Genomic DNA, 14,753 nt, shown 5'->3' with positions numbered 1-14,753 from the left:
TGGGCTCAGTATTAATTACAATATATAATTTCTTGTTGAGAAGTCACTTCTGAAAAATACAAACATGACTTCCATTTTTGGCAAATCAGATGACTATCTAAAACAAAAATTAAGTGTTACATGATAAACATTATTTCACTAGGTTCCACCCCTCCCCCCCCTCGCTCTAAATATTTAAGTTTTTATTTTATTCTCGGCCACTATATAACCTTTAAGGGTTCAGATGCTTAGGTCTTTAGCTTGAATCACAAAACCCTAAGAGGAATATTTAAGAAATAAATATTTTAAATGTGTGGGGAAAAAAGAGCAGCTCCAAATCTGTTATATAATATTTACATATTGTGTCACTTAGCCATTCTAAGTATATGAAGCAGTCATCTGCAATGCCAGAAGCTAGATTTTACCAGAAGTATCACTAAAGTCTTGGTCAGCACCACTGCTGCAACAATAAGATAATTAACTAACCATTAAAAAAAAAAAAAAAAAAATCTAGAAAATACGTTCATCTAAGACTGTGTGTCAGAGGGTTCCTGTGGACTCTGTGGGACCTTAAACACACAAGCTATGCTACCTAGTATGCTACCTCTTCTATGCAGTGACTGGGAGTCAATCTGTAGTCCCTTGTGGATCAGAAATGCTACCAAGCCAAAGTCCCTGATTTTGGAATGAAGTCGTTCACATCAGTCAACAGCAGCTAATTACATGGTACTCTCTGATGTGTTCGTGACAGTCATATTCCAAGAGTATTGAAGCAAGACAGGTTTTGAGGGGGCTGTGGCTGGAAAGTGATGATAAATGTGTTGAAGCTGAAGGAGAAGATCCTCAGGAATAAGAGAGGAACTTGAAGACTAAAGTAGTGCTTTGGTCCTTGCAGAGGTAAAGAAAGTGACTAAGGTAACAAAGAAGAAACTTTATAGGACACCAGTTCAATATTATTTGTATACTGCAACAGCCCCATTGCGACTACAGTCAGAGCTGCATCTATTCATATACTAACCTGGTTCCCATGAGTGCAGTGGCCAAGGCTCATCTTTCAGTGGACACAGTTTACTGGCTGTTTGAGCTCTGTATTCTTCTGCTGTTAACTGCTTAAGGAACTGGGTGTTCTCTTCAGAAAGATGTTCATCCCACCAGCTGGTGCTATTAATATGCCTGACTATAAAGCACCAGGGTCCCCTACCAAGTAAAAAAAAAAATAAAAAAAGGAGAGGAGGGATTGGGGTTGCTTATTAATGTATATAATGCCTTTTACTACTGCATGTCATCACAAAGATTACAAAAGAATTAAACATCACTAACAAATCATGCTCAAGTGATGGCACTCAAACTGTCCCACCCTGATCATCATCCTTCAGATAATCTTGCATTAATTTACTAAACACAAACAAATCAAAATCAAAAATAGAATCAATAGGAGCAATCAACCACATGCTAAAACAATAACTCAGTCTCTTATCCTACACCCTAGAGCTCACTAATCTCAGGCACTAGTGGATAACCAAAGAGAAGCAAATTCCAAAATGGAAAATTTCAAGCTGAGAAAGCCACTGCTGGATTTCATTACCAGCCTCAAAAGAGGTTTTTAAAACCCAGGAACTCTCAACTAGCATAACAGCCCCCTCTCAACTGCCTTGACTGAGAATAAAGCAAGGGACTGCTTCTTAGGTAATTAGGTACCACACCATTTGGGTCTCTGAAGGACATCAACTCTACCTTACTTGCACCCAGAAGCAAACAGGAGCTCAGAACAGAGACTGAGTCACAATCACTACGTACTCATAGACGATACCACAGACTAAGGAAGCAGGCAACTGTGCTTTGTACCAGATTAAAGACTTCGAGGTTGCCTTCATGTAGAGGATATTACCACAATCCAAGATGGAGGCAACCAAAGTCTGAATAACTGTTGCAAAGTATGTATCAGAGAGAAGCAATCATAAGCTTTGCCTTCACTAAGAAAAAAGATGTGTCCTTACCACGAGTTAGCTAACACATGGTAACTAACATGAGGAAAAATCCTAGTGAAGACATGGCAGTTCTAATTTTAACATGTTATCAAGGCGTCCCTCTGGTGTTTACTTCACAACCTGCTAAAACATGTGAAAACTAGAAATGCCTTGTGTTGTGTTCACTAGGATTTTATCATGTGCTAGCTAGCATGGTAAAACATACATTTTTCCTAGTGAGGATGAAACCATAGCCTCTTGATCAGCCATATATAAGTGGCACTATAGACCACTGTGGCTTCTTGAAAATCCAGAATTAGTGATGACTCCAGATGGACCGGCAGACTGAACTGTTTATGCAAAACGAAGTCCACACCCTTAATGTTTAGTGCAGACACTGCTTTAGCCCACTTCTTTATATTCTTCCCCATGTCAAGCATTGCTTCCATCTTAGCAAGATTAAGTCACAGCTTGTTTGCTTTCATTCAGGTCCCTATAAAGGCCAAACACCGGGAAAAATAATGAAATTGTAGACAGGGCTTTGGAGCGGAGCCCAGAGCTGGAGCGCAGAGCAGCTCCGGAGCAGTGGAGCTGCAGGTTTTTGCCTGGAGCTGGAGCGGAGCCGGAGCACAGCTCCAAAGTCCTGATTGTAGAATCTGATTTTCATGGAAGAGCGATGTCTGGATGACATACAATGGTGGAGGAGGCCATGCAGAGATAATCATGGGCATAAAGATAGCAATGAAGGCAACAATGTCTCATACTCCTCTAGTTGCATTTATCCTGATCCACTGCTAAAAGAAACCAACCACTGATATGCCATATCCTTGGTTCCATATCCTACTTTAAAGCCAAACTGATGCATTCCTTAGACCTCCTGTGGAATTCGAGTGTTGCTCCATCAGTACTTCCTCATATTACAAACAAAACAGGGATATTCTTAAAAATCAGTGATGTCCTTGAGTGGATGGTAACTGAGAAGATTGTTACCTATGTGTTATTGCACAGTATGAAAATTAGGGCAATTACTTCATACTGCCTCAGCATGGGAGAGCCTGCTTAAAGGATGCACACGAAGGGTACATGTACACTGCAATAAAACACCCACAGCAAGCCAGAGTCAGCTGAGTCTCTCAGTGTAGAGATTTGGGCTCGAGAAAGAGCCAGGGCTCTGGGACCCTGTAAGGGGGCGAGGGGTCCCAGAGCCCAGGTTGCAGCCTGAACCCAAACCAGGTTGGATAAAAATCAATGATTTTTTTTTTAAATGGATTTTTTGATCAAATGCTTTTTGAGAAAAAAAAAAAAAAAACTATCTAAAGATAGTTTTAATTAAGATACATTAGAGCTCAAAGATATCTCATCATGGAATAGGGATTATAAATTCTAATTCTATAGTATGAGACAATATAGTCATGTAATGTTTAAGAAAAGTTTTGTAAATGAGTTCCAATAGTTCATAGATTAGGGACCCAATCTTATGAGGTTCCAGGGGCTTCTGTATAGATTATTTAAGTTCATGTTTCTAGCTACCCAATGGGACTCAGTGCTTAGTCAAGGAGATACCATCAGAAATGCTTAGTTCTGTAGTTCTCAAACTCTGGCTTTGTGTCTCTAGAGATAACATGCTTGTTAACAGCAAAAATGTTTTTAAATAAATAAAATAAATAAATAATATATAGAGCCCTCAACCCTGTTGTCCCTCTCTCTAATACTTACCTCTCTCTAAAAGTGCAAAGTTTCAAAAAGTTCAATGAATAGAAGATTGTTGGGGGTGGAATAGATCTGGACAAGGAGATAAATGTGAGAAGGGAGGGACAGGCAGTAGAAACAAAAGTGAAACTGTTTGAGCAGCATATTCCAGAAGTCTTGAGGTCTTTCCGAGTGCCGCCTTCATTGATTTGAAATCTACCATACCATTCTCTCATTAGAAGGGAAAACCTATAATGGCAGCAGGCCGTAAGAGACCCAGTTTGGGAATATTTTAATAAAGTTCCTCTACCTGTGGGTAAGACAGGCATGCATGCAAAATGCAAAGAGTCAAAGAAATGCAAGGCCTGGTTGCCCAAATGAAAACGTCATGAGAAGTGTTCCTTCTCAGGGGGAAGCTGCGTTGAAGATGGATGAAAGGAACAAGTTTACCAACATGAAGATCTTGCATGTTCAGACTTTTTTATTTCAAACTTCTTTCTTAAGGACTGCCTGTCTTCCTTCTGGACTATTCTTGAATTCTCATGTTTGAGCAAATAAATGTAGTTGTTACTCAAGGATACTATCATTTTAGATGCAGTTGTGATAAAAAATAAATAGCTGAAATAGGCAGATCTTCCTTTTACAATTTCACCTTTAAAGTAGTGTCACTGAGTGTCAGTGAATGCAATGAGTAATACTAAATGAGCAGCATGGTAATAATAATTAAATAACTGCATTGACTTATTTTGTTTAGGAGAATCCATCCTCAACATACAGGATTCTGAAGACTATCCACCTTCAAGATCATCATCATTTTCTATAGTTTGAGTTATCTGCCAATGATAGTGTTTCAGTCACATCATGTATGTCACATAGCCACAGTATATCACCTGTAGCAAGGGGGAAAAAAATCTCCATCATCCAGAAACCACCATAGATAAATTTGTGATAAGAACCAGCAGATTACAAAAAGTGGTAATTGATGAAAAAATTGCCGGTTTGTTTATGCAACAAACTCTCCTTTCCATAGGATTGAGAACCCACACTTCATTAACATGGTCCAGTCATTAAGACCAGGATACAGTCCACCCAACAAAGCAGATGTCACAGGCTGGATAAAGTGTCTGAAAGAGAAATTGAGTAGTGTGCAAAAGGTCTAGAGTAGGGGTGGCCAAACTGTGGCTCCAGAGCCACATGGAGCTCTTCAGAAGTTAATATGCGGCTTGCTGTTCAGGCACCAACTCCAGGGCTGGAGCTACAGGTGCCAACTTTCCAAAGCGCCAGGGGATGCTTACTGCTCAATCTGTGGCTCTTTGGCAATGTACATTAGTAAATTTTGGCTCCTTCATAGGCTCAGGTTGGCCACCCTAGTCTAGAGGGTAAAATTGTTAACCTGAGTCTTGATGGGTGGAGCAATGTCCACAATGATCCTGTTGTATGTGCTTGTGTGACAACAGAAGGGAATGTCTTCCTTACAGAAACAGTTGATACATCAGGAAATGCACACACAGCAGAATACTTACAAGAAGTAGCAGTAAAAGCTATAACAAACTGAAAAAAATTCAAATCTCTAGTACACAGCTTGGTCACAGACAATGCTGTAAATGTATCCAAGATGAGAAGAAATTATTTAGAAGAGAGTCCCAAGCTAATAAGATACGATTGCAGGGCTCATTTAATGCACCTCCTAGCCAAAGACTTCAGTGTTCCAGAAATAAAGGCTAATGTTGTTGAAATTGCAAAATACTTCCCTTACAACCACTTTGCAGCAGCAGCTCTGAAAAGTGGGAAGAACCAAGCTAACTCTCCCACAACACATGCGATGGAACTCAGTAGTGGACTGCTTTGAGCACTATATCAAGAACTGACCTAATCTGATAGTTTGTGAACAAAATCGTGAAAAAAAAATAGATGGCACTGTCACAGCCAAAGTTCTCAACATTGGGCTTAAGAGAAATGTTGAACAGCCTATTTCTGTAACCTTGAACAAAATGCAGGGAAATAGCTGTTTTATTGTTGATGCTGTTGAAATTTGGAAGGAACTGAGTGAGATCTTAAAAAGAGAAATAAGCAACGACAGAGTTCAGTTACAAGCATAAAAAAAAAAAAACAATGGGACAAGCACCATCTCCAACTCATTTTCTTGCAAATATTCTTAATACTCAGTACCAGGGTCAAACCTTAACTGCTGAAGAAGAGGACTTTGCTGGATGTCCATGTCATAGCTATCATCCCTCCATAATGCCAACTATGATAAACTTCAGAGCTAAGGGTGAACCATTCAAGAAATATATGTTTGCTGATGATGTTTTAAAGAAAGTCACACGAGTGGTGGAAGTCACTTAAGCACTTGGATTCAGAGACTCTTGAAGTGATAATCTCACTTTTAACAGCAGTAGCTTCTTCTGTCAGTGTAGAAAGAATATTTTCTTCCTTTGGACTAATTCATTCCAAATTGAGAAATTGTTTGGGACCTGAAAAAGCCGGAAAGCTTGTTTTTCTTTTCCATATTATGAGCAAACAGGAAAATGAAGGTGAAGACGACCGAGTTAGCTGCAGAGGTCAATATTTTAAGTTTCTCATGTTGACCTGGCTGACCTAGTCCATTAAATTTTTGTTTTGTTTTTGTAAATATTTCATGTAACTATTTTAGTTAACAAACAAAAACAAACCTGATTTTAAAAAACTTGAATGTTTAAATAAATTCAAAATGTATATGCTTGTTTTGTTAAAAGATTATGTTTGCTGTTTTAGGGAAAAAAACAGAAAATATAACATTGGTGTTTAAGTTAAAACAAAACAATTTAAATGTCTGTCTGTTGATATTCTCCTCCTAATACAGCATGGCAAGAAAATCCTCCAAATATTAATGATTAACCTATTGAATTGGAGATTGTTCACCTCCCTATGACTTCATATATATCTGCTTCAATTACCTTTGGTAAATGAAATAACCAATCATTCATTTTCTAATATAGCTGTAAAACTAATCTGAAAAGCTTTCAAAATAAATCACTGTTTAAAAATGTATAGTGTGTACCTTCTAAAAATGAAACCTACATCTCTGAGTTGCAAAGAATATGTATTGAGGTTATTACAACCAACAAGAATGCACTTTTATGTAGAAATCCATGATTAAATCGAGTCTTCCTGACTAGTGATTTAAATCAGGATTTAAATCAATTTGATGCACCCTGACCCAAACACCTACTGTGCAATTTTATAGTTCTGCAGCCTGAGTCCAAGTCAGCTGACAAAGGCCAAGCACAAGTATTTTACTTGCAGTGTAGACATACCCAAAGTGGCCCCAGTAGCACGGAAGGGAACACATTCTGGAGGGCTTAAGAAAGGACTGTGCCAATCCATTTCTACTGACGTGATTAGAAGATACCGTCCGTGCTACGAAACAGCATCGTGTCCAACCAGTTACAGTCAAGCCAACCATATCCCATGTGTTCTGATTGAGTATTAACCATGGGGTATGTGAACACACACCATTCCTCGCTATTGGTACTGTGGTAGCTTGTAGGAACCCCAGCCACAGGGGGGGAAGGGACAGGGAGTACAAAGATGTAAGAAGCAGATATGCCAAACCTGCAACAACAAAACGCAAACAAAAATTGGGCTTGTTTTTGGCTTAATTGGCTTGGGAGTTGCTTGTTGGCTAGTGTTTGGTTTGTTGCTTGTTTGGCTTCTAGCTTCTTGTTTTTGATCAGTTCCCAGCAAGCAGGGGCACGGGTAAGCAGGGGAGAGAGTCAGGGTACACAGCGGGCCCACCACAGTCCCAGACTGCACGCCGGGGGGAATCGAGTCACATAGAGTGTTGGGGTTCTTAGGGATTGGCTTGTTTTGAAATGGGATTAGGTTGATTTTTGGCTTATTGTGAAAGTCGTGGTGCTTATTTACTGCACACAAGTTGGCAACTGTGGTCCCCAGTCACAACCATGGCAGAAGGTTGCAGCAGAGGAAGCAGGGCTGGCCTTACCATGAGGTGAACTGAGGCAGCCGCCTCAGGTACCAGACAGTGGGGGGGGGGCACCACTAGGACCTAGAGTGTAGAAAATTGTGTCTGCTGCTGGTGCATATGTATTTGCTCTGCTCTAGATGCACAGAGATGGTGGAGTGCTGTGCTGGAGGAAGGAAGGCACAAGAGACATAACAGGCAGGCAGGAGAAAAGGTGAGAGGGAACAACAGAAAGCAGCAGGAGCTGCAGGGAGAGAAAGGAGGAGGAGCGCCTCTGGGGCAGCATTCAGAAAAAGAAAGCAAAGGAAGCTTTTTTATCTAAGCAGAAAGGAGCTCTCCTGAGATACATAGACACAAATGTTCACGGTGAACCTTCCGGCCCCAGTGAGGATGTGAATGGAGAGGAGATGCCTGATCTTCCAGTTAGTCAGAGAGCAGGTGACCTGGCAGCTACTGCAGGATCCATATCTCCATCTCAAATGGATGTAACCATGCACATTCCTGAAGAAAAGCGTAGATCAGAGAAGAGCGTGGTGGAGGCGCAAGCAACAGCAGCTGCTGAGTTTAGTTCCTTAAGTCTAGATGATCCAGGACTGTGGACCCACTTGAGCAGTAAGTAGCCTGAGGGACTTCCTTGTACTGCATGGGCCACAACAAGTGAAAGACTTCATGCTCCCCAAAGATGGATGAAAACTTCTATTTTCATTAACACATTACTGGCTTGAAATCCCCAATGGTGACAAAGTGGAGAGGCCATGGCTTATGTATTCAAAAACCCAGAATGCTGCATACTGTTTTTGTTGCAAACTCTTCCAGTCTAATGTTTCGGCCACATTGGGTTCTACAGGAACAAAGGACTGGAAAAATCTGGCTAGAAATCTGGCATGCCATGAGAAGGCAGCGAATCACCAGAGAGTATTCCATAGGTGGAAAGAGCTTGATATGAGATTAAGGTTAAAGGCCACCGTAGATGATCAGCATCAAGAAAATATTGCATCAGAGTCTCTTTACTGGCAAAATGTTCTGAAAAGGCTCATTGCCATTGTGAGAATGCTTGCTACCCAAAACCTAGCACTGCATGGCACTTCAGATCAGCTGTATGTGCCAAACAATGGAAACTTCCTTAAAATTGTGGAGCTGATGGCGGAGTTTGATGCTGTTCTCCAGGAGCATCTAAGAAGAGTCACCACCCAAGAAATAATGACAGGTTTCAGAGTCGCGGCCATGTTAGTCTATATCCGCAAAAAGAACAGGAGTACTTGTGGAACCTTAGAGACTAACAAATTTGAGCATAAGCTTTCATGGGCTACGGCCTACTTCATCGGATAGGATAATGGTGCCAACATGAGAGGAAAGAACCGAGGAGTGCAGACACAGATGCGAGAGTTAAACCCTCGAGCTTTTTTTGTTCCATGCAGTTCTCATTCATTGAACTTGGTGGTCAGTGATGCAGCATTAGCTTCTAGTGAAGCTGATGCATTTTTTAATGTAATTCAAAGCATCTATGTATTTTTCTCTGCATCAACTCATTGATGGCAAATTTTGAAGAAACATCCTCTCCGACACTGAAACCACTGAGTGCCACATGATGGGAAAGTCGAGTGAAGGCGATAAAGGGAAGATAGATGATGCCATAGTTGCCATTATAGAGGATAATGATATGACAGGAACTGTTCGTGGGAGAACAGTGGCAGAGGGAAATGGAATCACCAGAAACATCAAATTTCTGTGTGGCTTAGTGTTATGGCATGACATACTGTTTGAAATAAATGTTGTAAGCAAGAGACTCCAAGGTGTTGACCTTGATATAGCTGGAGCAATGGAACAACTGGACAAAGCAAAGTCATACCTACAGTCTTACCGGTCAGATGCAGGATTTCAAAACTTTCTGAAGAGTGCACAGAAGTTGGCAGAGGAACTTCACACTGAAGCTATTTTCTCACCCATTCAAAATACAAGAGTCACTGAAGAAGTCGACATTTTGATTATGAGGCACAGGATAATCCCATAAGAGACCCCAAACAACAATTCGAAGTTGAATTCTTTAACCAGGTGCTAGATTGTGCAATACAGTCAGTTGAAGAACGTTTCATGCAGCTCAAGGAACACAGCAGTATATTTGGGATGTTGTATGATATTCCAAAACTCCTCACTATACCTGAAGATCTACACCAGCAATGCAGGGCACTAGATACAGTGTTGATACATGATGACATGCGCGATATTGATGCGAGTGATTTAGATGATGAACTGAAAGCCCTTTCAAGATACATTTCAGCAGGCTCAACTCCAAAGGCTGTTCTGGAATATATGTGCACAAATAAGATGACCACCCTCTTTCCAAATGCTTTTGTTGCTCTGCGCTGCGCACACTTCTGACACTTTCTGTAACAGTTGCCAGTAGAGAACTCCGCTTCTCCAAGCTGAAGTTAATAAAAACACATCTACGCTCCACAATGACACAGGAGAGGCTGGGTGGCCTTGCAACCATCTCACTAGAGCATGAGCTGGCCCAGACTGTGGACCTTCAGCAGGAAGCAGTTCAGATCTTTGCAACCAAGAAGGCACTGAAAGTACCACTGTGATTATTCAAACAGATAAAAATGCCAGTGTTTACTATGCAGACAAGAAAAGTTACATTTGCTGTTCAGGCGTTTGAAAGTTAAGTGTTATTTAAAATTTTTGAACAAGGCATTTTAAGTTGTTAGTTCTCCTTTATTGGAGTAGGTAGCAGAGCAGTACCATGAGAGGAGTAGAACAGGAAGAAGACAGAATTGAGACCTTTCAAAGTTATGGCCCAAGCAAGGGGGCGTCATTTCAGCTCCCTGCCAAAATTTTGTTGGCCGGCCCTGAGAAGAAGGGCCTTAAAGAAGCCAAGGAAGTCACAAATGAAACCCAGAGGCGATGGGGCCAAGCCCCGGGGTTCTGCCAACACCCCCTGCCCTGGCGAGGCGCATCCCCACAGCCTCAAGGGAACGTGGCGGGCTGGCTGCGCGGGATGGAGGGACGGGCAAGCGCACCCTCGGGCACAAGGCGCACCCCGGGCACCAGAGCCCAGGTGACCCCACCGGAGCCCCCGCCCCGCCGCCCCGGAGTAAGCGCGGGGCCGCACTGACCTCCCCTCCCCACCAGGTGCGGGGCTCTGCCGCGTCCCCTTCCCACAGCTCCGCACCCACCTGTTCCCGGTACCGGCCGCCGCCTGCACTGGGCCACCCGGACTTCCCGCCAGCAGGCGCACCCCCGCCCGGCACAGCAGCGGCCCCCAGCCCACCATAGCTCCCGCTCCCGGCACAGCCTGGTCTGGTCCGTGCGGAAAAACCTTCCGTCCGCCCCGCCGCCCGCAAACAAAGTTCCGGACACCAACTGCGAACACCCCGCAGGGGAAGAATTCCGAGGGGCACCGCGCCGGGGCAGAGGCGGGGCCTTCTCAAGCCCCAGTCTCCGCCCCCCGATGCAGGCGAGACCGAACCTCTCCTTATTCCCTTAGCGCACAGGCAGCTGCGTAGATGGGAGCGGGGGATTCTGAGAGAGCCATAGAGAAAAGGGGAGGGGAGGGAGCAGCCCCAAGGTCCCTGCAGCAGGAAAGCGGGGGAGGATCAGGGAGCTGCCCCCTGGTGGTGGGAGTTGGTCACCGCAGGGGCAGCAGGTTGGCCAGGACACGTGGGTTCACAGTTCATTGCTGGGCCCAGGGGTGAAACTGAGCTGGTATGGGCTGGTACTCTGTAGCGGTAAGAACCTGCAGTGGCCCATACCCAGCCCATATTAAAGTGGCAGCGCTTTAATGGCCCTGCTGGCAGGACCGCTGACGGGGGGAGGGAGGAAGGGGCAGCAATGTTAAAGCTCTGCCACAGCAGCGCTTTAAGGATCCTCAGTGTTACCGCTTCTTCCCCCTGTCAGCGGCCCTGCAGCAACGTTAAAGTGCTGCCATAGCAAAGGGCCCTACAGCACTTTAATGTCCCTGCCCCATTCACACACACACCCTGCAGCCTCCGACTGGCGGGGGAGGGTGGGCAAGGGAGCAGTTGCCCTGGGGCAGGTGATTTAAAAAGGCCTGGGGCTCTGGACATCGCTGCCGCGCCCTTTAAATCAACACGGGAGCCCTGGACGGCGCGGGCCAGGCGGCCTGAAAGGGCTGGCTGGGGGATGCTGACTCCCTACTTTCACGCCTGGCTGGGCCCCAAGCTCTTTCCTCAGAATCTTGGTTTCACCTCTCCTCAGACAACGCAGCTAGTATGTCCATGCCTGCCCAAAGTGTAGCTCACCTTGCTGGGGTTGGGCTTTGTCTTTGCATGAGTCTAGGAGGCTCCCCAGGGCAGTAAGTGCCATGGTGCAGGGCTCACCCCAGCCCCAGCTGCCTCTGGGCAGCTTATCAGCTAGCATGGGCTACAGGTGCAGAACTCCACCCTGTTACAACCAGGCTTTTCTCCACTACTGCTGTCCTCATGATGAAGGCGGATTTCGAGCAGTTTCACAGCCCAGTCAGTTTCCATTAGGACGGTCCTGGCAATAGCGGGATGGGAAGTCATCTTCGTAAGTTGAGGACTGGTTTGGAAGGAGAGCAAACAAATCTGGATTCCAACTGGAACAGTTTAACACACAGAGTGTGGATCAAACTGGTTTATTGTTAACAAGAGCTCTTGCTGCAGGGCAGAGAAGAGAGACTTACACAGATCTCAGATGCTTGAACACACACTCAAATTGAAGCCCCATGCTAAAATGTTTCCAAAATACCAGATCCTATTTAGAATAATAATGTAGAGACACAGATCATAATTATACCAAGCTCACATATAGCACTGGACATCTGTAGATCTAAAAGTGCTTTACAAAGGTGAAGTGGGATGTGGCTGAAGTGGAAAACACACACACTCATCAGTTATGTGGAGTGTTTGGGAACCTCATTGTTCTAATGGTCCCAATTGATAATAATTAAACATTTTTCTTTTCTCCCCTTTTTTGTGGGCATGTTCAGACAAGGGTATATTGCTAAGGCATTTCAAATGATACTATCTTATCATATGCAAAACTCCAAACACTACCACTGGTCAACTCGACCAGGCCTATCTTCGTGCCTGCTTTATAAATGGAGATACAAACATATTGCTAAGTCCAAGCTGTCGTCCATCTCATCCAGAATTCTGACTCAGACAAGGTTCCGGATCAGATGCTTCCCAGGGAAAGCGCAAGAATCACCATAATGGACAATTATGGAATAACTTCTCCATATGAAAAAATTACTTCCTAATTCCAGGCAATTAGTGTTTAATTTATGCTGTGAGCATGATGGTTTATATCCTTTATTTATATTACATCTAGCTAATATAACTGTGGATGTCCTAACCACATAAAGGGCTAATACTTTCCTGAGTCCTGCTAAGCATCTGGAATCAATGATATCTTGTGGGTTTCATAGATTAATTATATGATGCATCAAATTACTTTTATCAATTTTAAATGTATTGGCTTTCAGTTCATTTAGATGGATAGAAGTGAACAGTGTCCACTTACTTCTAAGATACATTTGTACATGGTAAAAATGTAAATTGTTTTCTAAAAGACATTGCTTGAATGGATCTCAGAAGTCTGGATCGCTATGTGGTGCTTACTGGGCTCAGACAGTTGAATACTTCAGCAGTTTTCCTCTTATCTTTATTCCCATTTGAGAACTGCATTACTGAGGAGGAAAGAAGAGTATCTACAACATTACCTTGTATTCCTCAAATAGTATTTGTTTAGGGTCTATAGCTAGGCTGGTATTAGCACAGTTGAAGAGATGTACATTCCACAGTTACGTGAAGCTGAGGCGCAAAGTTCAAATCTAACGTCCCCAAAAGTCGGGATCTCCAAATTCAAAGATTTCCTCCCCTCATCCTACAAGATAGGGGCCTGGTGTGTAGTTTGGGTGAGGATCTAACTTTCCCTGCAGTTCAGATTGTTCCAATTTCATTGGGATGGATGGGGAGGGAGAGGAAAAGAGTTTGTGCACATCTCTCAATTGTGATTAAATGGAATTGATTTAAAATCTGGGGCAGCTCACACATTGATTTGTAATAAACTAAGTCTTAATCCTTCAGTCAGAACCACATGGATGCAGGGTGGATCTGACTGAAGAATTGGGGCCTTTGGTACTTATAAGTATTTAAGAGATCAGCATGTAGGGGTTAAAAATGAATTTCCACAATGGACCTGTTGCTGTTTAAAGTATCTTGATTCCATTAATAGTGCTCATGTAACTGTTACTGAGAAACATCATTTTACTGATACTTCACCAAACTAGGAATTTTGTAGTTAAAATTGTGGATAAAATACAGTTACATAAACCAAATTCTTTAACAGTATACATAAAGAGATAGAGTTATGTATTTACATTTCAGAAAGGGCCACTCTGCTCATCTAGTCCAACCGCCAGTATCACACAGAACCTCACTCAGTAATTCCTACCTCAAGTTCAATAACTTGTGAAAAATTAGGATTTACCTTATGATAACTTTGAACGTCTCTGCTTTCTCATTTTTGCCAATTTTGAGATGCAACGTTCATATCCTGACCTGCCTCGCATTGTCAAGATGAGAATTCCCGGGTCAATGCTTTTGCTATTTTGTTTTAAAATAATTTTACCCTTCTTTGTGCTTATGTTATATTGCAGTTCTCCAAGCAGTCTCAAAGCCATAATATGCTTCCAACAACTGGATGTAGCCAAGGTCCAACAATGCAATAAACAGCCACAATGTCAATAACTGTTCCTAATTCCAAGATCACAGTGTTTCCAGAAAAGAGTACTGTACTCTTCTTCACTTATCGGTGATGGGCTCCCTTCTAAAATTCCCCTAATGGGTTCATTAAAGAAACGTGATGCTATCAGTCTTGCCTGGCTGAATTGCTAGTGAGTCTCAGGTGTTTTTCTGGAGATCACCACAAGATCCATGCAGGTTGGTGGACCATGATCTGTAAAATTTGGCTAGAATCAGGAGGATTCAGTAGAGCTCTCTCTCTCTCTCTCTCTTAGGCATCATATTGTGCCCCAGTTGGTGGTCTGCACTTATATATTTCATCATGGGAGGGGGTCTGCTTTTCTTTCTCTCACTCACATGCAGGGAGATGGTCTGCACCTATTAAGGTAAATTCAATGGCAAAACTCCCACTGACTTCCATAG

General features: G+C 43.0%; 1 protein-coding gene across 1 annotated transcript in view; it reads right to left on the bottom strand.

Annotated features, from left to right (window-relative positions):
* MRPL3 (mitochondrial ribosomal protein L3) overlaps positions 1-11,063 on the bottom strand; it is a 69,148-nt gene extending 58,085 nt beyond the window's left edge. The window contains exons 1-2 of the mRNA XM_054019687.1: positions 10,776-11,063; positions 998-1,176 (exon numbers count right to left, since the gene is read on the bottom strand). Of these exons, the coding sequence (XP_053875662.1) occupies positions 998-1,176; positions 10,776-10,873 (277 nt within the window). The 5' untranslated portion in view covers positions 10,874-11,063. The remainder of the gene's footprint in view (positions 1-997; positions 1,177-10,775) is intronic.
* Positions 11,064-14,753: the final 3,690 nt, after the last annotated feature.

Source organism: Malaclemys terrapin, chromosome 2 (assembly GCF_027887155.1).
Source record: "Malaclemys terrapin pileata isolate rMalTer1 chromosome 2, rMalTer1.hap1, whole genome shotgun sequence".
NCBI lineage: Eukaryota > Metazoa > Chordata > Testudines > Emydidae > Malaclemys > Malaclemys terrapin.
This window is presented reverse-complemented; position numbering and strand designations above follow the sequence as displayed.